At 38.8% G+C, this 25097-nt stretch overlaps 1 protein-coding gene and 1 pseudogene across 1 annotated transcript in view; one reads left to right on the forward strand and one right to left on the reverse strand.

Moving 5' to 3' along the window:
• Nucleotides 1-23160, forward strand: part of pamr1b (peptidase domain containing associated with muscle regeneration 1b) — a 52480-nt gene extending 29320 nt beyond the window's left edge. The window contains exons 5-14 of the mRNA XM_055155086.1: nucleotides 4318-4535; nucleotides 7799-7906; nucleotides 14331-14501; nucleotides 14669-14860; nucleotides 16610-17305; nucleotides 18476-18652; nucleotides 19117-19183; nucleotides 19308-19510; nucleotides 20345-20706; nucleotides 21527-23160. Of these exons, the coding sequence (XP_055011061.1) occupies nucleotides 4318-4535; nucleotides 7799-7906; nucleotides 14331-14501; nucleotides 14669-14860; nucleotides 16610-17305; nucleotides 18476-18652; nucleotides 19117-19183; nucleotides 19308-19510; nucleotides 20345-20706; nucleotides 21527-22084 (2752 nt within the window). The 3' untranslated portion in view covers nucleotides 22085-23160. The remainder of the gene's footprint in view (nucleotides 1-4317; nucleotides 4536-7798; nucleotides 7907-14330; nucleotides 14502-14668; nucleotides 14861-16609; nucleotides 17306-18475; nucleotides 18653-19116; nucleotides 19184-19307; nucleotides 19511-20344; nucleotides 20707-21526) is intronic.
• Nucleotides 15613-15730, reverse strand: LOC129409582 (5S ribosomal RNA; annotated as a pseudogene).
• Nucleotides 23161-25097: the final 1937 nt, after the last annotated feature.

Here is a 25097-nt window from a genome sequence, read left to right on the forward strand (position 1 = left end):
AGTAAACAGTAAGTGTAACAAATAAATACAAAACAGTTTTACTTAACTTTATAAAATATGTATTTATCATTGGTTGCATTTGTGTGGTTCAGTACACAATTTTGGCATCACATTTTTTGTAACTCAGCAAAATTAACCATTTGTAAAATATCAAAAATGGGGAAAGAAGATAATTTTTCTCATGTGTGCAACCATCTTGTGGCAATTTCATCACACAGCGGCACGAGATGTTGTCCCATCTCTAATGAATCTATATTTATTGATGAGTTGCCTGACACTTTAACTATCCAATCCTATTTTTCAGCAGAATTTTGAAGCAGATTGTGTGCCAAAGAATACACCATAACTCAAAAATGTAACAAAAAAATAGAAAATGCATCATGGTAGAAGTTAATGACATTGCTGAAAGATGAAATACATATTGTAGATTGCAAAGATAAAACAGAGCTGTCCCTTTTAACGATGACGTCTGTAAATCCGACTGTTGCTACAGTCTCTTCTGGATTCAAATGCTCCGTACTGAGATCTTTAACGTCCATCTGTAATAGCAATTCTGGCACGCTAAACATTAATTTCCACTTTGTCCCGACATTTTTGCTCAAACTATGTCATGCCTAATTTTGCAGCAAAACTTCTGTAACCACAACAGTATGGCCTTTCAGTACGTCAATATTTCAGCTGCTCATTTTCTCCATTACTTTTACAACACTTCACATGCCAAAACAGTTATTGTTTTAGCAGTAATTTTGAGGCACGTGCGCACAACACAATACAGATTTTTATAGGTCCAGCATGCCTTTTTCCTATAGATTTAGCACGGCAGTTAAAAGTTTATGTCGTCCTTGCCATATTTGTCTGCCTCTTTAATATAAATCAAGCAACTATATTACTTGTGCGCTCATAAATTAAGTAATGAGGAAAGTGTGTCTGTGTTTAATACATTAAAGGGTTATTTTTTGTTTGTTATAATGTTCTTTATTCATTAGAAACAGACCTGGAGTTGTGTTTTGTTTCATACACACAAATTCTGCATATTTAGACTGATAATTTCTCAAACATAAAACACTCTGTTCCACCTTCTACTGTGTTTTTAAACTCCATACACCTTCACTAGAATCATTTGCTTAATTTCAGTAAAAGTAAAGTAAAAGATAAAGCTGAAAGATGAAAACTATTGCTTCATGACATTACAAGGTGGAACAGAGCATTTTGAGCTTTGAAGACAGGCAGCCAGGATTACTGAAACATGTGAATGAAACAAAACCCCATTAATTTTTTTATGAGGAGACAACATTCTAATTTGGCTAAAAACTCACATATGACATGTTTTGAGGATTCTCCAATTTTTGCTTAATTTTAATTTAGTTTTACACCAAACACAAAGCAATTTGTGGAGAAAATGTGTTGAAAATTACAGGAAGTAGAGACAATTCTATCCAAATGTTCGGCACAATTTGCACAAGAAACATGTTTTTCTGATACTTCAAACATGATTTCAATTAAAAAGGTGGTTTCTTATATTTTTATTTGCCAAATATTAATCTCTGTGCACATTAGAGGAGTTTCAGCCCAGTGAACAATTGGAATTCCCTAGCGTGATCTTATTTCCAATGAGGAACTGGAAATGAAATTGTAAAAGGTGTAGTAAAATCTTAAATACAATGTCCTTAACTGTGTTTTAGTCAGAGGCACTTTAAACATTTGACAAAAAGTATTAATAGGTTTGCCTGTATTTCAGTGGGCATAACTACAGTATAACAGTATTCTCCATTTCCATTACCTCAGGTTTTGTCATAAATTAAACAGAAATACCAACTGGGCACAGGCCAAAGCTTAATTTCTTTCTTTGTACAGCCAAAAAAAGATTGCGTCTAACCCCGAGCCGTCTGTGTGTCGTTTATTGTTCTAGTATCTCAGTGGCATCTGCATCTAAACAACATGGTGCAGTGATTGAGAGCATGTGTACGTAAGGAAGGCTTTACTTTTTCATAAACAAAACATAACACTGGAAAACAGTATTAAACAAAAACTTCACAGTTTTTGATTTGGAAAGTGCCATTTTCTTTAGTGTGCCAAAGAAAAAAAAAATAACAGTAAAGCAAAACTTAAAATACAGTCCCAAACATTCAGAAAGTAAACAAGTAAATATTCAATTATGAGTATTTACAGTTTATTATAACATATTATTAAACAGTCCATGCAAAATATAAATATCTTAAACTGTCTCTGTTATATTCAGTTCAATAAATTTTCCAATATTCCAGACTCCATTGTTAAAAACAGACAAACACAGTGATAATACAATAAACTGTTATTTTATTTTTTTTTAAAACAGCCACATTTTAGATTAATTTTAGAATATACAATACAATAATCCACATCTGAATTAGGACTATTCATAGATCTTGTTATATTGACTGGTCGTTATCCCAACTAAAGATGTACAGTATATAACTAAGCTTTTGCACAAGACTTCTGCCATGTTTTATTTTATTTTTTTCCTAGAAAGTGTTTAAACTATCTCTGAGAAGATATTAAAATGTATATCCAAAATGTGTTCTTATAATTGTTATTGTGGGGATTTGCCTACGGAACACAAACTTGCACTAACATTAAGTATAATAAAATTAAGTATATATCTTTGCCATCAAACTTCCAGTATTTATAGCTGTATTTGCATATTGTCTTTCTAGGATTATCACTGGTTCATCCTTTTATTATGTATAACGTAATGCAGTTTACTTGTCTGTATTTGTTTCTTGTGTTCTCTAATGTGACTCACAGTTGCACCCTGTAATCTGAACTGCTGTGAAGCCAACTTTTCCCCGTTATATTTGGCAACTCTACAAAGCTGAATACATTAAGTTTCAATATGTCATGGCACCTTTAACGGCCGCAAATTATAAACCAGTTACAATGCAGTTACAAAGCAGAGCCAGGCAGCTGTGGTCTAGAGGGGTGTTCTGTGGCAGAGTGTGTTTACTTACTAACCATCATTACATGTTAACATAGAGCTGCTGGCAGCATATATTAAACTCATCATGCCAGCAACCTCACAGCAGCCAGTCAACACAGTGCCATGCTTACTCTTTTGAACAATCATTTGCAGTGCAGAACTGTTCAGTGGCTACTGACTCTTTGTTACTTTTCTGTTTGTTGTAGATGAAAAACATGCAGTATTTAACAGTTCCAGATTTTTGTTGCTATAAAACAGAACCAAGTGTTCTTTTTTATCAATTCTTGTTTTAGTAAAACAGAAAATGTGTACTTTTTACTGCCAAAATGTAAAGTAACCATGTCCTGAAACCTAACCTCCACTGTTAACAAAACCACATTTAGGTTTAGGATGTGTGTGAAATCCCTCAGTTGTCCAGGTAGAATCCATGGCAAAAGGAGAAATTCAATTTGTCAACTGGACAAAAGTTTATTTTGGTCAAATACGTTTCGCAGCTCATCCAAGCTGCTTCTTCATTTCTGGTCAGAATGCTGGTGGACACTGCCTTATATCTGCCACAAGGAGAAGCTCACTACAATGAAACTACTCTGAAACTAACATACCTACTTGTTTACAGTTTCTGTTTCATAATGGGTGCTTTCACACCTCTGAGCCTCGCTAATGTTTACTTTGTTTGTTTAGATTTAGGTCTGAGGATGGAGTTATAAATGGGAGACAGATGATTTATAAGGATGGACTGTCTTTCCTGACAAAAATAGACCCTTTAACTCTCTTCTCAAACCAGTTGTTTTCTCTGGCTAAGCTCTGTACCTCACTATCCTCAAAGGAGTGTGTCCTTGGCTTTTAGATGGAGATGTACAGCAGACTGAGGTCCACTGCTGCTCTCTCATCTGTGTTTGTACTTCCTCTTGTGGAGGGGTTTTCAACCAACCAGACAAGTACACTATAGAGGAAAATTGCCATTTCACTTGTACCTTTAACCCACAGACTGTATGAAGAAATGGACTAAGGGAGTATGTCAGCTATAACGTTTGCATCCAGTCAAATGAAGCTCATGAGGCTAGCAATTACAGGGGCAAATTTGGAGCAGAAAAATTTTTAATGTAAAATCAATTGGAAGCAGAGTTGAAGGAGCTAGATGCATATTCAGTCAATGTTTTAACCCTGCTAAATCATGTCCACAACACAAAATGGCCATTGTTTTAACCTTATGTAATTAATTATTAAATTCACAATATATTATGATTTCTCAATTTTTATGACGACGCAATAGAAGTATAAGAACCATAAGATGCAACTAGACACTTTCTTATGTATTTATGCATTGATTTTGCCAACATCTTCTGCATTCTGTGCCCAAGGTTTATGATGGTGAGTGTGGAGTTCCATCATTCCTGTCATTACGACTACATCGAGGTTCGAGATGGCGACAGCATACGCTCTCGTGTGATCGCTCGAATCTGTGGCACCAACAGGCCCCCTCCCATCCACAGCACTGGCAACAGTCTGCACATCCTCTTTGTCTCTGACGGCTACAAGAACTTTGATGGCTTCTTTGCGACTTTCCAGGAGACTTCAGGTAAAGAGCTTGATTAAAGGGCTCATGTAACTCTATTTTCTGATCTTTGTCATAATGTTTCCTCATCAAAAGCCTATCTGGAGTTGTGTTTTGTTTCATTCACACATGTTTACTCACAAACCCTGCATATTTAGGCTGTGTTCTTCGCTTAGAAACAGGAATCACTCTGTTCTACCCTACTGGTCAAAAGTTTTATAACACCCAAATTTATTATTATTTAAGTCCAATGAAGAGCTTGAAATGGTACAAAGGTAAGTACTGAACAGCCCGAGGTTAAAAAAAGATAAAAGATAACAAAACACAAGTCCAAGCTTTGGCAAAACTACCTCAGCAAGAAAGAACAAGATGGTACAAGCTTGAAAACATGGAGTGTCCAGCACAGACTCAAGACTTAAACCCCATCGAGCTGGTTTGGGATGAACTGGACAGAAGAGTGAAAGCCAAGCAACCTACAAGTGCCACACATTTATGGGAACTTCTGCAACAGACTTGGGAAGAACTTTCTGAAGAATATTTGATTTCTGTTGTAAAAATATGGAGCCATGAGTGTGTTCAGCTGCTATATCTGCCAAAGGTGGACACTTTCATGAATCAGAAAAGTGTAGAATATGTTTTTATCAACGGTAAACAGTAAAGAGTAAAAAAAATAAATCATCTGGATAATTTCAGCACAATGTAGCTGTTAACTTGAAAAGTACTGCTTCATGACATCACAACAGAGCATTTTCAGCTTTGGAGAGGTAAAAAGACTAATAATAAAAGCTAAAATATGTGAATTAAACAAAACTCAGCTCCCGGTATGTTTTTGATGAGCATTCTAACATGGGTAATACTCACAGGAGTCAATTTTGCGTAATATAACTATAATTTACCATGTGGTATGTGTAAACTGGACGCCTGTAACTCAATTAGGAGCATCCATTACTATAGTTAACTTTAAACCCTACTCCTTTTATTGTTTTTTTGCCTTCACATGGTTCTCATTCTTTATTGAAAATGCACCATGACAGAGAATTAACTGTCTGCATTTCTGTTTTCCCCCATGATTCTTAGGAACAATGTGCTTGATTAGACGATAGCTGGTGTCCTTTTCAGTAGCTTCTCCTTACAAAATGCTTTGCGAATTATATAGATTATGTTTTTCCATCAAATGTTTCCCCAATTGTCTGGATTTACAATACATTGCATAACATAAATCTTAACCAGACGTGTTTAATTTAAAGGTTTAATCAGTTACAGGCCCTTTAACGGTAGCCACGTTGTCTGTATTAAATATGAAATAGCCAATAACATTTGGTCTACAGATTCATATTTTAAAAAGCTTTTTGGTTTCCTGTCTTTCACAATAAGTCCGTAAGGTGCATTTGCTCTCTGTTTACTTGCACGAGGCACACGTTTTCTTCATTCATTTTCTATTCTGTTCCAAATTACAAGCGCCTTTGACTAGTGGGGAGATCGTAGTGGGAGTCAAACCACCAACCCAACTCAAGGGCCCTCTTAACCTCATGCACCTCTGCCAACTCATCCTTTTAAGCCATACATATTCAGTCTAAAATGTAAATCTTAAAAAGGAAAACACCACATGTCCTAACTATAAAAATGACCTTTAAAAACAAATCACAGTGAAATCTATTTTAATGAAGTACTGGAGCATGACCCAGTGACCAGGTCAGACTTAATGAAAAATGGTTTTCTGTGGGCCCAAAGGAAAACAAGAAAATGTCTAAAGCACTCCAGCGCAGGGGCGAGTGAAGAGGCTAATAACGTGGGTGTGTTTATGGGCTGTCATCAGTGTCCTGGAGCCGCTCAGAGTGACAAGAGGTGCACCAATCAGACCTGTCCAAACACCCCCAGTCTGACAAGGCCACCTGGAGAAGTTAACCTCCCATATTCAGGCTTTATTTTGAACTACTAGGGACACCTTACTCTTGGTTTTTCACTTTGCATTACTTAAGAATTATGGATGCTAGACATAGGATAACACATTTTGAAGTGTGATATATTGCTGAAATAAATATAGACCATTAATGATAATATTCAATCTAATTTATGCCACTGACACAATAATGTTAAAGGTGCACTTTGTAATTTTTTGGTTGGGGGTCCGTTATCTGCTTGTTTCTTTGGATATGTCATTGTTCTCCCTGGAAAATGTTCTAGCTTGATTCATTGACCTCGCAGCATTAGGATTTGTTTGCTCAACGGTAGGCGGGTACTTTTTTTATTTAACCAATTGCTGTTATTTGGTCGTGATGTATGTAATGCACCGCTCACAGGGCTAACTGCTATATTAAACTTTTCCCAAATCCCGTAGGAAGAAGGGCAATAACGTCTTTCCGCTTGATGAAAGTCACCAAACATTCTCTTTGATCCGACTTTAAATCCTCGATCTCGGGAGTCGTTGCCAACACAAAATATATTGCTCTTCGCTTATTGGCTGGTGTCCAAACTCGCACTTCCAGGGTTTTTGCGAACCGTCTAGTGTATTCCGATTCCTGGCCTAGTCGCTGGAGAGAAATGAAATTGAACGGAGGCAACAGCCTGGCTAGAAATGTTCCACACTATGACATTAAACAGATCTACCTTACATTTATTCAATTAGAGGTTGTTTTACAGATCAAAAATACCTGCTGGTGCACTGAGAACTGAAGCTGCTTTAATAGATCCAGGAGAGAAACTAAATATTTTAGATTATAGATTATCTATTTCCTTAATTTTACCTTTTATTTGAAGGTGCACTGTGTAACTGTTTGGGGGGAGGGTCCTTCACCTGCTTGTATCCACGGAGAAGTTATTGCTTTGCTTAAAATGTGAAACAATATGGCATTAAGTGTAGATTTCTTGCATTTATTCAATTACAGGGGGCTTTAATGACTTGAAAAACATGCATTCTTACTGAGAAAAGGCTCACCTGCTTGACTCCATGGAGATAGATGTTTAATGTCACACTATGGGACAATTCAGCAATTGCATTTCCATGGAAAAGACCAGAAAAGTTACACAGTGCTCCTTTAACTTTAACATTTCCATTAAGCTTTCAAATGTGGTGCTATGGTCTATGGTGTCCAATTTGCGTTTTATTTATTTATTTTTTTCTTTCTTCTTTTTTTTTTTTACAGTACTGTGCAATCCAGTTATTCAAAAATCCTCAAATACAGTTTACATTTACCTGTGAGACCCAGACTTCACACAACAATCATAAACCAATGGCATGCTGTTATTCCTAATGCCAGTATTTTCTCTGTCTCCTCTCACATTTGCAGCGTGCAGCTCTTCCCCCTGTCTGCATGATGGGACCTGTATCCTGGATAGCTCTTACACCTACCACTGCGCCTGTCTGGCCGGGTACACAGGCAAGAGGTGTGAAAACGGTGAGTGAGACGCTGTAATTACAGTCTTTAATCGTTAAAGTCTATTTTTATTGGGTGAAGTGATTAGGAAAATTTTGTAATGTTGGATTGTTTTCTTTTGACACTTTCTTTGTATATGAGCTGCCCTTGAACGTATTTTTCCTGAAGGGAGTAAATCACAATACTAGTATGAAGGAAACAATTTCAGTGATTTGGAGAAGGTTCAGACTCTGCAGCTGCTTTCCCCATTCAATACTGTGGATTCTTTTGACAGAAAACATCCACAGCATTCAATTGCAGTCTGAGCTGTAGTTTGAAAGTGATCCCAAGTGTTCTTCTTTTATTTTGTTTTTCATTTATGTGATCAATTATGGCAGCTCTGCTTGGACCTAAGATTATGTTTGTACAAGTAAATGTTTTAGCCAAAATTCAACTGGCCTGAGTCGGACTTGCAAAAAGTAGCTGCCATACCTGCAAATGGATTGAAAAAAACAATCTTTAATAGATATCAATTACTTGAATAACTTGAATAATGCCCAAATGTTTACCATTTTGTTAGATTAGATTAGGTTAGATTCTACTTTATTGTCATTACATATATATAAATACAAGATAACGTAATGTGGTTTAGCTTCTAATCAGAAGTGCAAGGAGCAGTAAGTGTGATATATACAGAATGTGCAGAGTTTCGACTGTCCGCTGCATGTAGTGATAGTCTCCATGTGGAAGACCAAGAATATGAGGCCTTTTTAACGTAATATGAACAAATATACAGTGTGTGCTATAGAAAATATAAATATGTATGACATATATACATGAGCAAAAGATATTATCAGTATAAATTCAGAACGCTATAAATAAATAAATAAATGAATATAAAATTAAGTGTCAGATGTAATATGAATATGTAAGCAAAATGGGCAGACATAAACAGCACTGGTGATATGTACATGTAGTTTAGATGGAGGGATTGGACAGGGTACATTCAATGTCCGTGGGGGAGATGAAGAGGGAGGGAGCGAGTGGGTGACATAGTAGGGGGACATGGGCATTCAACGGGGCATAGAGTTCAGCAAGGAAACAGCTGTGGGGAAGAAACTGTTCCTGAACCTGTTACTCGAATAAAGTTGAATTTATCTTGATTAAAGGTCCTATATTACACAAAATGGACTTGTGTGAGCTTTAAGCCATGTTAAAATGTTGTTACCTCATCCAAAACATACGTGGAGTGGTGTTTTGTTTCATTCACACGTTTCCTTATTATTAATCTTCTACGTCTTCAAAGCTCAAAACGCTCTGTCCCACCTTGTGACGTCATGTGATGGTAGCAGTTACCTTTATTTCAGTACGGATAGGCAATTCTGGGGCTGACGTTACCCAAATAATTCTAGAGAAGGTATATAAAGCTTAAAAACACAGTGGAGCACTTTCTGTATTACCACATGGCATCACAAGGTGGATCAGAGGGTTTTCTGTTTGAGAAAAGAAGAGAAGAACCTAAATATGCAGCATTTTTGTGTTAAACGTGTGAAGGAAACAAACCACGACTCCAGAAAAGTTTTTGATGAGGAAACATTAAACCATACATCAGAAAATAACATAAAATAGGCTGTTTAAAGTCTAGTTTTGACATTAATTCACCAGTGGAAAGAGCATTATTCTGCAACATGATACTTTAAATGTTATTTCAAATTAGATCTTAGTGATGTTTTCATTTGTGTTGTGAAGCTCCAACAATAGTTTACGTGGCAAGTCGTGTTCACAAAATTGGATGTGGTAGAGTAACAGTGTTTAAGATGCCCACATGTGAGTGTTTATTCAGTCAAATGGCAAAACCCCATAAGTCTTTGGGGCACTAGCTGTCAGGGTGTGGTTACTTTGTGGCCAAAATACACTAACCCCTTTATTTAGTGGAACCAGGACCCTAACTCACGCTTCTGTGCACTCCCTTCAAGATCCTACAAAAACAGACATTGCTGGCCCCTATAGCTTTTTTTCTTATGGGGCCTTTTTCACTGCAACATTCAAGTCTATAAAATGACCGGCGAAACAGTTGTGCCTTTATAATCCTATCCACCCTCTCCACTGTCAGGCCCATATAAAAAGTAGAGCCTTGGTTCCACACAGTTTGCATTCACAGATATTCCCGGGAGGATTCGTCAGCTGGACTAACACTAACGCAGAGGAAATATTTTTTTATGGCTCGAGTCACTCAGAGAATTATGTAGACGCAGCGTGCAGCCGTTATTTTATGTATTTAATAATAACCATCTAGTTATTCTGTTAGAAATTACAACCACCAAGAGCTTTAAGTGACTTGCAGTGCTTCTTTACAGCTTCTGTGTAAAATGAGATCAGCGTTGGACAGTGCCTCTCGGTTGGAGCTGGAAAAACTGAGACTGTTTTCATATAAACTAATGTAATGTCGCAATCAGGAACTCACACCCCTGGGTAATGGTTACCGAGTTAGTGAGTGAAGTCTTGAGCTAATTTGTTGACACAAGTTTGACAGAATGCGGCCATTTTCTTGTCATTTGCAGCTTTATTATTAAAACAAGTTGAAAATGGTGCTTCTATCTCCTACAGTGTCAATTATAGTGACACTGTTTTAGCGTGAACAGGTGAACCAGATATTAGGTATAGGCAAGAATTCAGTAACAGAGTCATTTACAAAGCAATTTTATGACTTATAATGATAACAATAATTTAGTTAAAGGTGCACTATGTCACTTTTCTGCTACCATGAAGATGTTATTGCATTGCCAGGAATTTTTTAGAGCAGTAGTCTCCAACCTTTTTTGCTCCACGGAACGGTTTTCTATTAATATTTTGCGGACTGGAGGGAGTTGGGGCGGGCATGGTTAAGGCCTGGCTAAATCCTGTTTTAGTGCTGTTTTAGTCATGGTTTTAGACCTGTTTTAGACCTATTTTAGACCCTGTTGTAGACCTGTTTTAGTCCTGGTTTAGACCTGTTTTTGCACCTGTTTTTGCACCTGTTTTTAGACCTGTTTTAGAGCTCTTTTAGTCCTGGTTTAGACCTGGTTTAGTTCTGGTTTAGAGGCGCGCCCCGTGCGATGTACTGGAGGGGGGGACAGTCCGCACGACATGGGGGGGGGGGGGTTGTGCTTTTGCGGCCCTGTACCAATCGACCCATGGCCCTGTACCAGGCCCCAGCCCAGGGACTGGGGACAAGCAGATGTGTTGGACGAACTCTCCACCAGAAAAGTTACAGATTATACAACATAGTCATATATCAGTCAAGTTTCATACTTCCCTCTCACCTCTGTGCAAAATTGTTAAAGGTGCACTATGTAACTTTTTTGTTGAAGGTCCGTCACCTGCTTGTTTCTATAGATATGTCCTTGCTCTACCTGGAATGTTCCACAGTATGACATTAAACAGCTCTATCTTACATTTATTAAGTTACAGGTGGTTTTATAGCAGAAAATACTTAGAAAAACTGGCATTCTGACTGTGAATGGGGTCACCTCTCCACAGATCTGACCTGTAACTTAGTCTGGTGTGGTCTTCATGAATATAGAAAGGTTTAAGGCATGACAAGGCAAGTTTATTTGTAAAGCACAATTCTTACACAAAGTAATTCAAAGTGCTTTACAGAATGAGAAATACATTAAAATGACAATATAAACAACAAATCAAAACATGAATAATCATAACATTAAAAAGAGAGAGAGATTAAATTAGAGAGAAGAAGAGTGCGGAATGAAAAATGAAAACCTTTCAGTCATATACACAGTGAAACAGAACTGTTTTGAGTCTGGATTTAAACACCGTCAAAGTAGAGGCCTGTCTAACATCTTCAGGAAGACTGTTCCAGGTTTTAGCTGCATGAATTTGAAACTCTGAGCACCAGCAGGAGGCCAGCCAGAGATGTACTTTGGTGCTTTGGTCCATGGAGACATGCACACAAGCTGAGCTGCTTTAAAGTCTATTCTCTGAGCCGCAGGAAGCCAGTGCAGAGACCTGAGCACAGGACTTATGTGTTCGTACTTCTGAGCACAGTACTTATGTGTTTGAACTTCCTGGTTCGAGTCAGGACCCTGGATATACTGCAGCGTCTCCCAGCTCGTCTGGAGAGGCCAGTGAGAGGCCATTACAGTAGTCTAACCTACTGGAGACAAACACATGGTTAAGTCTCTGCAAGTCTGCTTTAGACAGTAAACCTTTGATTTTTGCTGTGTTTTGATTTGTTATGTTTCTGAGTCCGTTTAATACCGTTCTGTGAAACATTCCAGACGAAACAATAACATCTCCATGGAGAAATGCGTTTGATGGACCCTCCACCAGAAAAGTTACACAAAGCACCTTTATCATTGAGACTGATTACTGTACTAAAGAGAGTCATATTACTTTTAGCTAAATGTTTCTAGTGCTGTAATAAGATTTATTGGACTACAACCTAAACAACAGATTAGACTAGCATAAACTAAATCCTGGCGTGATGATCTTGATAGGCACATGTTTTCATTGTTGTATCATCACCCAGAAAATCCCTGAGATTTTACCCAGCCTCATTACTGACAGACAGGCCCCTGTATAGAATCAAAACACTCTAAATGACAATATACGAGTCTGAAGGAATGTATACAGGACACATTTAGCTGTTAGATCGTCTGTGGTTAGCTGAAAAACATACAATAACAGCTTTTCTGGCAGTGCAGGCTCTGACCTAATTTAAAGTCAACAATAGATCCTTGTGGACCATCTGACATCATCTTCTCCGTGGACGTACATTGTGTTTGAGGTTTACCACTTCTGGGTGGAACGAAGGAGGTAGGAATGTGTCAATGTGCTGTTGCAGTTCGGGCAGTCTGCTCGGGGAGCTGTTCGACCATTTTGTTTTCAGAAAGTCAATAATAGATGGGCACAAAAGTTAGAGTCTCAAGAGCACTTTATAAAATGCTCTTTTGGCAAATATGAGCAGCTGACACGTTTGACTTTTACTGCTTCTGCTCTTTTTGCTCGGTTGAAGTGTGAAAAGCCATAATCGCGCTTAGAATGAAAGGTGAGATTAACTAATAGGCCTCTAAGGGAGCTATACAACCTCAGCATTTTGAAATTTGAAGGGATCATTGTAAAGATGAAGGCTCTTGGTCTTAGCAGTTGGAGTTGTGCTGTATATATAACACATTTTAAAGATGCACTATGTAACTTTTCTAATGGACGGTTCATCACCATGCGGTATCATCTTGTCAACGCCTGATCCCGTCAGATCTCAGAAGCTAAGCAGGGCCAGGCCTAGTTAGTACTTGGACTGAAGACCACTGGAAACACCAGGTGACACAGGGGGGCGTCATTGACAAAAATAAAATAAAATAAAATAAAAAAAACTGAACTGTCATTGTGTCCTTAGGCAAGACACTTCACCCATATTGCCTGGTATGAAAGTGGTGTGTGTGTGAGTGATGGTGGTGGTTGGATGAGCCAATGGTGCAGATTGACAGCCTCATTTCCGTCCATCTGCCCCAGGGCACCTGAGGCTAGAATAGTAGGTTACCACCACAGGGATAAATGGAGTGACTGAATAATGCTCTGTAAGGCGTCTTTGTGACTTAAGTTTGTGAAAATCATTCTAAAAATTAAAACTGACTTACTTACTTGTGTCTATGGAAATGTTGCTTTGCCTGGAATGTTCCTCAGCATGACATTAAAATTGTATATCTCAATAGAAAAGAAGCAGGTGAGACCACTGGCCAAGTTACTGGTCAGATCTGAGGAGAGGCATCCTCTCTCACGTAAAAATGTTTTTGAAGGTGTCTTAGCAATTACAGTAAATGCAATAGAGACATTTTTTTATGTCATACTGTGAAACATTCCAGATGAAACCATTTCCATGGAAACAAGTAGGTTGCAGACACTCCAGAATAGTTACATTGTACACATTTAAAGTCAAACATTAAGAAATAATTTTTACCTGCACATTTTGCACATATTCTTGGTTACACTTTGCCAATGACATATAATTTGGCAACAATAATTTTAAAGCTATTTCAAACATTCTGGTTGGTTGATAAAAGTTGTATACATGTGCAAAGACTAAACTTTTGGTGTGGCCCAAAAAGAAAGATCTGCAAACATTTAGTGCTACCGATAAAAACTCAAACAACTTAAATGCACCACTGGCCTGAACACTGAATCCTCTCTGGTTCCTTTTATGTGTGAACTTAGGCAAGGTGTGGGGTCCTACTGTGAGGGCTTAAGCTAAGAATTCAACAACTCAATCATACAAGGAGTATTTATTCAAAAAACTCTTAAATTAACCTTGGAATCCAGCGCCTCTGAACTTGATGTTGAGTTGAATTGCCTGTGTGGTCTGTTTGTGCAGGTGAAAAAAACAGAGATACAGATGCTTACATAATCCTTTCTTCATTGTGCCAGGCATCTGCCCACATTACAGCTTTAATAACAGCTCTTGTCCTCACAGTGGTTGGTTGCCGCAGACCCCCGGTGCCCGCCCATGGCTCTACGGAGGGTCTGTTTCACCACTCTGGGGCACGCATCACTTTCCGCTGTGACCCTGGCTTTGAGCTGCAGGGGCACCGCTCTGCCATCTGTTTGAGCGATGGCACTTGGAGCGCCCATGCCCCGAACTGTGGTAGGACAATCACTTTAATTACATTTTAGTTTGTTCCAGCCAAACAAACGCATTCACCCATGTGTACACTATTAGCGTGTCCTTAAATAGCATGCAATGGATGGAAAACATGGTGGAAACAACTGGATTAGACTAACGTGAATGCATCTATCTGTCTTTTGTGTCAGTGCCAGTGGAAAGAGTGTGCACCCTGCCCCCGAAGCCAGCACATGGGGACCACTTCCTGGTTTATGGACCCAATGATGTTCTGATCGCGCTGCAGTACTTGTGCCATCAGCCGTATGAGCTCAGCGGCGGCTCCCAGAGAACATGTCTGCCCAACAACACCTGGAGTGGGGCCGCTCCTGTCTGCATCACAGGTCAGTTGTGTAAGGAGTTGAGAAGTTGGTGTTAAATAGTGTGACAAAGTGAACTAAACTGAACTCTAAATAACACATGTTTTATATCATTAGTAAATTGAAAGATGGTTGGTTATGCTAACAGAAAAGGGTGGTTCTGTATCAATCCTAATGTATCCTAATTAAAAACATACTTAGCGTAATTTTATTCTTTCACTGAATGTTTTGAACTATTTAGACCACTGAAAGATGGATTAAAGTAATCTTTCCAAACATACTAATTTCAGTGCATATTTGTCAGACCTGTCAGAACAATAACAATGTATTTATTATTTTTAATCGCCCATACATCAGTCACACTGATCAGTTGCTGGGCAAAAATCTCTACCAGTTGCTGTACTGAAATGGCCTATAACAAGTCCAAGAAGTCCTATTGTGCTTGTTTCTGTTATATAGTTATAATCTATGACATCTGTGGATCATTATGTTAGAATTTGCACCTTTTAATTCGCAATATAGTAAGTAAGTAACTTTTCACAGACATATGTCACAAAGACGCTTTACAGATCATGATTCATCCACTCCACACTCGTGATAGTAAGCTATTATTGTAGCCGCAGCTGCCCTGGGGCTGTTTGTCTAAAGCGTGGCTGCCAATCTACGGCATAAGTCCCTCCGACCACCATCACTCAGCCACACACCACTTTCATACTAGGCAATGTGGGTGAAGTGTCTTGCCTAAGGACACAATAACAGTTTTTGCGACTAGCACCCCAATGTGGCACCTGATTTTCCCAGCGGTCTCCCATCCAAGTACTAACCAGGCCCAGCCTTGCTTAGCTTCAGAGATTTGACGGGATCAGGCTTTGACAAGCCGTGATGGCCACACTGATCCAGAATGACTTTATTAAAGAAATCTGCTGACTTCCAGGTTAGAAAACTGCAGTACCCAGTGGGAGCTGACGTTACCATAAATGTCGTCACAATAAACCTCTGAATAGCTGCAGATCACTCTAGAGCAGGGGTTTCCAACCTGTAGCTCGGGAGCTACCAGTAGCTCTCCACCCCCTTCCAAATAGCTCGCCAAGGGATTTCTGATTTATACATATTGCGTTAAATAACTCAAATTTAATCGATTAAATGCCTATTTCCTTTGTAAATGTATCATGCCTAATTTTATGCACTGATGACTGGATAATGTGTTATGTTTTATAGACATCTAACTGTCTGTCTCTTCGGCTTACCATGGCTCTTATATTTACAAAATGTCTGGTAATCGCTAAAATTAGTAGCTCTCTGGCATTTTCATTTTACTAAAAGTAGCTCACAAGAGGAAAAAGCTTGGGGACCCCTGCTCTAGAGAGCCACAGTTTTTTTTTTTGTTTTTTTTTTCATCTGTACCAAAATGACTATGTGACGCTGCACGTTTGAATCCTGCACGTATCAGAGTTTAGGAAAATAAACTTGGAGAATGAAATTAGTACAGAAAAGTGGGCATATGCTGGTGGCTGTGAAAATGGGGATTGATGGACAATATGGCGTCTTGAAAATAAGCGATTAAAGATTGCTCACACATGCACGAACCACTCCAAAAATAACTTCAAGAGGGTAAATGAGAAAATAGTAGATTTTGCATAATAGATCTGCTTTAAGTGAAAAGGAAGCAGGGTAAATTAAGGGCAGGCTGTTTCATAACGCATTCTTGGCAGATTCAATAAAAGAATTGTATATATATGTCCTTATATTAACCTTTCTTGTCTTGATTTGCAGTGAATAACACTCTCCCAGAAGCCGAAAAGGGTAAAGACTTGAGCAAAGAGCCTGAAAAGGGGCAGGAGACTGATATATACACCGACCAAGACATCACGAAAGTTAAAGAGAGAGGTCACGAAAACACAAGCGAAGACAAATCTGGCGGTGAGAGACGAGAATCCACTACCTCAAACACAAACTCTACGGCGGTGGACACGGAGGATAAATACACTGGGAATACTGAGGCTGACCCAGACCAAACATACAGCAAACCGCAGCCCACAGGGAGCACTAAAACAGAAATTGTCATCATAAAGGACAAAGGTCAAGAAGAGAAGGAACGCAAAGAGGAGCAGGTCAACGGAAAGAAAGAGAGAGACAAAGTTGGACCCAATGACACCAAACTGAGGACCGTCATAACAGAGGCAGACAACACACTGGAGATTTTTGACCTGGGGTTGACTAATATTACTGTTGCTGTTGATGTAAAAGACACCAAAGTGCAAAACAATACAATAAGTGTAGATCCGGTCAGGAAACTCTTACCCACAAGAATCAACATCACGCAGTTCACCATGTACCGGAGTACAGGGGGAGAGGGAAATGGCAAACCAAAGGAAAATAAAACAAGCAAAGATGAGAAGGGATCTGCAGGGAAAACAGCGGAAGAGAGGGAGAAGGAGAAAGAAAGAGAACCGAATCAAAGTATCAGTGGTGAGTAATGCAAGTGGTGTCTCTTTGTAGTGATTAATGAGTTATTAGATATTTAAAGGGCCCATATTACACTTTTTTATGAACTACATTATAATGTAGTTTCCTCATCACAAACATACCTGGAGTTGTGTTTTATTTCATTCACACATGTTTAACACACAAACCCTGCATTTTTAGACTGACTATTAGACTTTGTGATGTCATGTGGTAATATAAGAAGTGCTCCACTTCGTTTTTAAACTCCACATACCTTTCACTAGTATGATTTGGATAATTTCAGCCCTGGAATTTCCAATCTCTACTAAACAAAAAAGCTATCTTAAAACTTGAAACTTGAAATCGACATCTTCATCAGGTTCCAAGGTGCAATAGAGGCATTTTGAGCTTTGGAGATGTAGACAGACTAATAATAGGATTAATAAAAAGGGTTACTCAAACATGTGTGAATGAAACAAAACACAACTCCAGGTCTGTTTTCGATGATGACTCTAGGTATGTTTTCGATTAAAGCTCACAAGACTAAATTTTGTCTAATATTGAACCTTTAAGCAATACTTGTGCTAGTTGTACTAATATAGATATAGATAAAGAATATATATACATGTAGTATATCGTGTTATCTTGCCACATACTATTTCTATGTTCCCTCCTTTAAACAAACTAATCACGTTTTATAGCAATACCATCAATATCTACATGATTGGTTCTCAAACTGTGGTATGAAGGCTCCTTCTGGTGGTACACAGTCCTGTACAGTTCATACAGTTATGGTATGGGCAGTATACCAAAAAATGAAATTACAATTTTCATAGATCATAATTTTGATTAATCACAATTCATAGAATATAATATATTACCTTTAAGTGATAAATTAAGTCACATTTTGTTCTGAGAATTCATACTTCTCTATGGCATGTTAATTCCACCATTTTAGCAAGGGTGTAGTCCAATGTTTTTCTTGGTTAATTTAGTTCTGGAATGTTCTATTATAAACCTGATTACGATCTGGTGGTACTTGGAGAGCCAATTTTTCCATGTGTTTCTCTGTGTAAATGTTTGAGAACCACTTGAGTACACATTATAATGCATAATTATCAGATATTCATTTTAAACATACCAGCAGTTTGAATTTGACCTTTGACATCACCTGTATCTTGCGTGTCACCTCAGAAAAAGGCTGCCCTCCTCTTCCTCGTCTTTACAACGGATACCAGCAGGTGGTGTCAGGAGCGCAGCCTCTCACAGTGGAGTTCAGGTGTAACCACTCGTACGCGCTCAGTGGAGACGCTCAGAGAACATGTCAGGCAGATGGGACCTGGACGGGCCTGCAGCCTTTCTGTGTTAGAGGTAACAAAATAACTTTTCAGTAATTATTTCATTGCTTAAATATATAACATAAATAAACTAGGATGTTTTTGAAATCATAACCAGGATTCATTGAGGACGAGAAAATACAATTGGTCAGTGCATCATATTTTCTCCAGTGGTACAGGGCTAGTAGTGGTTTATAGTCAATTCATAATTTAAAAGCAAACCTCTAGAAATCATTTTTTTTTGTCATTATATAAATTTAATGACTTGCATTCTAGTAATAAAAATGTATACTATTTATATGAATGTATTTTGGTGAATTATGAATATTTTGAAGCTCGTTGCCAAGAACATTATATAGTGGTATGAAGAAAAGAGCAAAGAACTTTTATATATGTGTTTGTAGTCTTGAATCCATATCAATAATGTGGTTATGTTGCTATGTCTTTGTAAATATATTAGTCTACAAAAATAGTAACAGTAGCTTTCTCTATCTGCAGCATGTCGAGAGCCCAAAGTGTCAGAACTGGTGAAACAGCGGGTCCTGCCCCCTCAGGCCCCTTTTAGGTAAGTAGATTCTTGTCAGAACACAACATATTTTATTATTTTTTAGATCCATCTCTTATAGACCTTACGGATGACAAACATGTCCTCAATATAACATTAATCAGTGTCTTCATATCCCTTTCAGAAAGACCCCAGTCCATAAGCTGTTGAGCAGGCAGCTGCGCTCTGATGGGTCTCAGCTCTCTCAGCTCCCTCCAGGCTTCCACCACCTCTACACCCACATCGAGTACGAGTGTGCCTCCCCCTTCTACCACCACTCAGGCAGCTCCAGGCGCACTTGTCTCAAAACGGGGAAATGGAGTGGCCGTCATGTCTCCTGTTCGCCAGGTGAGGGCAGCAAAGAACCATGTATTTTAGGAGAATATTTCACTTGGCAGAACTTGAAGAGGCGTCTCAGTGGGGATTGCTCTGTTTGTGTTCATGAAATGTATTGTGAAAGAAAATAAAGAACAAAAATCCAGTTGATCTAATAATATTAATATTCATCTAATATTGCTGTTATTACTATAATTATTGTACCTAGAGCATTTTCTGTTTGAGAGAAGAACAAAATAAATACGCAGGGTTTGTGAGTTAAACATGTGTGAATGAAACAAAACAACACTCCAGGAATGTTTTTGATAAGGAAACAACATACATAACATAACATACATCAGAAAATACCATAATATGGACACTAAACTGTATAGAACTACTTTACAAGCAGTAATTTAATTGCTATTTCATATTCCCATATACTGTTAGTTATAATTTAATCTGTTTTAATGTGACAGACAAATCTTCCACTGAGAATCCTCTAAGTTATGTCTATTTTTCTTAGTTTTAAAACTGAAATGTTTTAGTATCTTGTGTCATCTTTTAATTCCATTGCAAACCTTTTATCTCACAATATAAGCAGCTCTGTAAGTTCAGCAGCAGATAAAGGGGAACATGATTGAATTGGGATTTGGGGCCCATTATAATGCTCTTTCAGTTAATTATGTGTGTCTATGTAAGACACAGCTTTGTATTCTGAAAACCGGCTTCCCAAAATCCAGTCGAGGCTAGTTTGATGGAAGACGCACAGCAGCATCTGAGATTAAAATGTTGACACTGTCTCATTTGGAGGCTTTAATTTCTCCTCTCCTCTATCCTCTCAATTCATCCCTTCTTCTTTGGCAGTTTGTGGGAAGCATCCAGCCTTTGACCCGGAGAGGCCAGGAGAGGCACACTGGCCCTGGCTCGCTGCCATATACCGGCGGTCCGGCGTCGGAACTGCGAGCGGGGTGTCCAAGGCAGATGGCCAGGCTGGGACCCCCAAGAAACATGGAGGAAGTGGCAGCAGCTCTAGCAGTGAACCGGCTTCTCAGTGGCAGCTGGTGTGCAGTGGGGCTCTGGTGAACCAGCGGACTGTGGTAGTGGCCGCGCACTGTGTGACCGAGCTGGGCAAAGGGTACCCCCTGGATCCGGATCGGGTCAAAGTGGTGGTGGGCATGAACTATCGCCATGACAACAGGGAGAGTAAGGCTCTGCAGCACCTGAGGGTAAGTGCAGCTGTTTGACCCTCTTTAAACAGCTCTTTTTCAGATGTAGAAAACAGTTTAGATGATGGTTGAGATATAATTATAATACTAACAAGATTTGTGAAGAAGGTAATTGTTTAAGCATGTCACTAATGAGGTCTGCTTTTATGAGCCGCAAGACTTGATTTTATTTTTTCTGAATGATACAAATACTGGTAGTAGCACTTGTCACTTGCACAGATGTCATGTGGATACTTTTCACTGTGCTTTTTCAGGTTGTGGATCACATATTGCTTTACTAGATTTTATGCATTACATAATTATTAAATAAAAACTATAATTTCCACTTTTAACAAATTTTTATTGATCGCTTAATATAATAATTCAGTTAAATCATATCCATATGTTTTGTATATTTTTATATTGTGTGTCTATTAGGGCTGGGAATCATTAAGAAGTTGCCGATACGATACATACCTCGATACATAGGCCACGATACGATACATATCTTGATACAGTGCACTTTCGATTCGATACGGTTCAATAAAAAATAATGGCTGTGATACCAAAAGAATGTCAGATGTGTTGTATAAAAGAGTTTCCTTCCTCTGAACAAGCAACAAAACTGTGGCTCTGTAAATTTACTTATTTCGTAAAATATTCCAAAAAATACTCTTGGCGATATATGGATACAGCAGCCCACGATATTAATACTGTATCATCACATTAAATGATACGATATTTTGATATTTTTGCACATCCGTAGTGTCTATTATGTTTGTGTGTTTGGCCTCCTCAGTGCTTTTGCGTAACGGTCTGCTTCTTATCATTCCACCTTCAGGTCTCCTCCATCGTTGTCCATCCAGACTATGACCCTCTCATCCTGGACTCAGACTTGGCTGTGATCAAGCTGCTCGACAAAGCCCGGATAGGCGAGAAGGTTCTGCCCCTGTGCCTCTCTGATGGACAGGACTTGGAGGTACCAGGGGGGCAGGGGCTGGTCACAGGCTGGTCTCCCATTCCTGATCCCTCGCTTGGCTCCGGTGAGAAGGCCCGGGTGGGACTGGTTCACCTCACTGACGTCGTCCCATGTGAGAATCAGTACGCTCGAAACGGCGTACCGGTTAGCGTCACAGACAACATGCTATGTGGAAGCCAGAAGCCTGATTACGGAGACTCCAGTATATGCCCTTCAGACACTGGGGGCATTTTGGTGCTCCCTGGACTTGTGCAGTTTCAGTCAGACAAGAAACAAGCACAAGGAGAGAGCACAGAACCCTGGAGACTGCTGGGATTGGTCAGTTTTGGCTATGATCAGGGTGAGTGTGACCCTGACCTCTACACGGTCTACACACGAGTGGACAACTTCAAAGACTGGATCCAGGCTCACATGAAATAGGATTCGCTTCAGGATATCTGTTACTGAGTCTCCGAGCCAGTATTCCATGTAATTATTTTGGGCTCTTGGACAGTAAACTATTGCACTTTAAGTAAGCAGCGTATGTGCCTGTTAACAAAATAGAAATGATTGGATCTAATACTTTTACAAATTATAGACAAACATACTAACTACAGCCACAGGTGGTCAGTAAGGAGGTATTGTTTACTTGTAGGTACCTATTTTTCATAGTATATAAGGGCTTTGTAATAAATTATTGAACTTATAACTACTGCTAGTTTGTATACAGATTAGCAAGGTACATTATAGTGCTCTATACCTTTTCCATTGTGAGATAAGGCCAATGACTAAGAGATGCCAGTCATTTCCAAGTGCTCTGAGATTTCTTTTCAAATCAGTATTACATGGATCACTTATACCTGCAAGCTTGTGCAAACTGTGCTTTTGCAAATAGACAAGCTCCATTTTTTGGTATACGAGTGTCAAAATGACATCAAAAGTATATCATATCATAACTTGGAGTAAAAATATGTTAAGACAAAGTACTAAACTGCTCATCTTGTACAAAAATGAATAAATAAAATAAAAACTCTCCAGCTAAAGATGACAGGTTATTAGCCTATGATAGATAACGTGACTGGGACTTTGTTTTAAAAGTTTCAACACTACTTAATTTAAAAGTGAGATTATCCCCTCAACGTCCAACAAGTTATAGCGCTTTTAACGAGATTATTGCTGTTAAAAGTCTTAAGAAATGTTTCATAGCTGACATGACAAGAGTTTTGGAAATATTCACACTGTTTTCACAACATTTCCTTGATCTTTTCCTTTTTCATGCAACACTGGACGATGGCTCAAACTGCAGGGGGCGCTAGTACATTAAATGTGCTGTGTAGCATTCTGTTCTTCTGCACACTGTTCAGGTTCAGAACAGACTTGAAAACCACCAGCAAACCTCCTCTGGCTAATATAAAGGTTTGTAAATATGCTGCAACTGACTGTATCATTGTAACCTTTGGGAGTTGTACATAGTGTAAGAAAAGAATAATGATTAAAACCGTGTTAATAAAATAAAAATCGACAAACATTTTCGCTCTGTGCTCATTCTTATAGAACTAATGAACCCAGGTTAACGTAGTAATGCTGTCACTACTACAAACAGGACATATTACTTACAGATCAGTTCCCTTTTCTGCGCTCAAATGAAATCAATTACATCTATTATTCATATGTATGTTAAAATAGACTGGGTGTCTTTTTGAGGGGCTCTAAAATCACCAGAATACCACGATAATCAATAAAGTTTGGCAGCTTGTGGCCTTTGTCCTACATAGAAAATATCACAATGTACAACAACGCAGATAAGTGTAGCTGCTATACTGAAAGAGACATAGGTATATATGGAAAACAATTATAGATCCCTGTTTGTTCATCAATAATAATGTGGTATTTAGATGTGACAGCTATTAACGTGCCTTGTACATTGCTCTGCCCCTGATATTAAAGTGATAAACATCGTATTACTCGTGATATTGGAAATTAACTACAGCAATCAGCGCTGCCATCCATCACATCCAGGCTTATTATTGTGCATGAGGTACACGGTTGCCAGGGCCGACAGAGGCATGCAATCACAAGCGACCAACGATTAAGTGTTTTTTTCTCCTCGATAGGCAAGAGCACTGCCATTTTCCACATAAACAGCTCATATATGTTTTAGGACTATCACTTAAAGGTACATTGTGTAACTTTTTTGGTGTCTGCAATCTGCTTTTCATGGAGGTGTTTTTGCTTCGTCTCAAATGCTCCACAGCACGGCGTTAAATTGATTTATCTCCATGGGGACAAGCAAGTGAGGTTCATTTGGTCTTCTGATAATTTATGTTATTAGGTTCTTTTTTCAGACCAGAAGGTTGTTTTCATACCTGATAGTTTCGACTGCTTCCTGCGGTCTTCCTCAGAGTGGTCACGTGATGTTACTGTGACATATCCGGTCAGCTGATTTAAACAGGTTTTGACTTCCTACCGGTGACATGGGACTATAAACGGGGACAAGGGGGCCTTTTTACTCTCACACACCTGAGATACTTACCAAGTGGCAGCATAGATTCCACTGTAAGATCTTTCTGTATTCCAAATAGGAAGTAAGCATGGGCGCGCTCCTGGCTCCAATTCACTTTGTATCGTAAAAATGTCGCCCTTCTCTCTGTAACTGCTGCTGGTCTTAAAATGTTCATATCTACCCGCACTGGTGTTTTTATTTTGGTGTATGAAACTCAGCTCTAAATTCACCCTATAGCTGCTGTCCTGAAGAAGTCAGTCATCCTTCCTCCACCTGTAGGAAGACAGCGGCAAAACCTGTTTAAATCAGCTGACCGGACACGTCACAGCAACATCACGTGACCATCTGAAGAAGACCACTAGTCAGGAGTCGAAACTGTCAGATATGAAAACAAACTTTTGGTCTCAAAAAAGAACCTAATAGCATACAAGTGACAACACTATGTTAAGATACAGCGCAGGTCAGATCTGTGGAGGAGCTGCCCTGTTCATAAGACTGTACGCTTTTCAAGGTAATTTTTTACAATAAAAACACCCAAAATCAACAAACGCAATCTTCAGTTTTGTGCAATACTGTGGAACATTTCTGGCAAGTAATAGCACCTCCATGAAGACAAGAAGAAAATACTAATCGTAGTGGTTTGGACCAAGCTGTACCTGTTTGACTCCTGCTTTCAGTGAGGTTGTTGGTTCAATTATTAAGCAAACTACAATATCTGTAGTCTCACAATCCAGAGCCCTTAGTGAGGAGCCAATAATAATGAATGGGAAAATAATAACAATTCCAATAATCTGTAATATACAAGACAGTTAAACATGTTGCCATTCAATTCCACAGCCACATCCTTTCAAATAGCAGGACAATGTGTTTTGCTCAGGGATACAATAATAGCATGCATTATTTCAGATTTTCTGGTAATAATTAGTTACTTGGTTACGCTTAGACTCTAGT

Source organism: Boleophthalmus pectinirostris, unplaced genomic scaffold (assembly GCF_026225935.1).
Source record: "Boleophthalmus pectinirostris isolate CB_2022bp ecotype Guang Dong unplaced genomic scaffold, ASM2622593v1 HiC_scaffold_2, whole genome shotgun sequence".
NCBI classification, from domain to species: domain Eukaryota; kingdom Metazoa; phylum Chordata; class Actinopteri; order Gobiiformes; family Gobiidae; genus Boleophthalmus; species Boleophthalmus pectinirostris.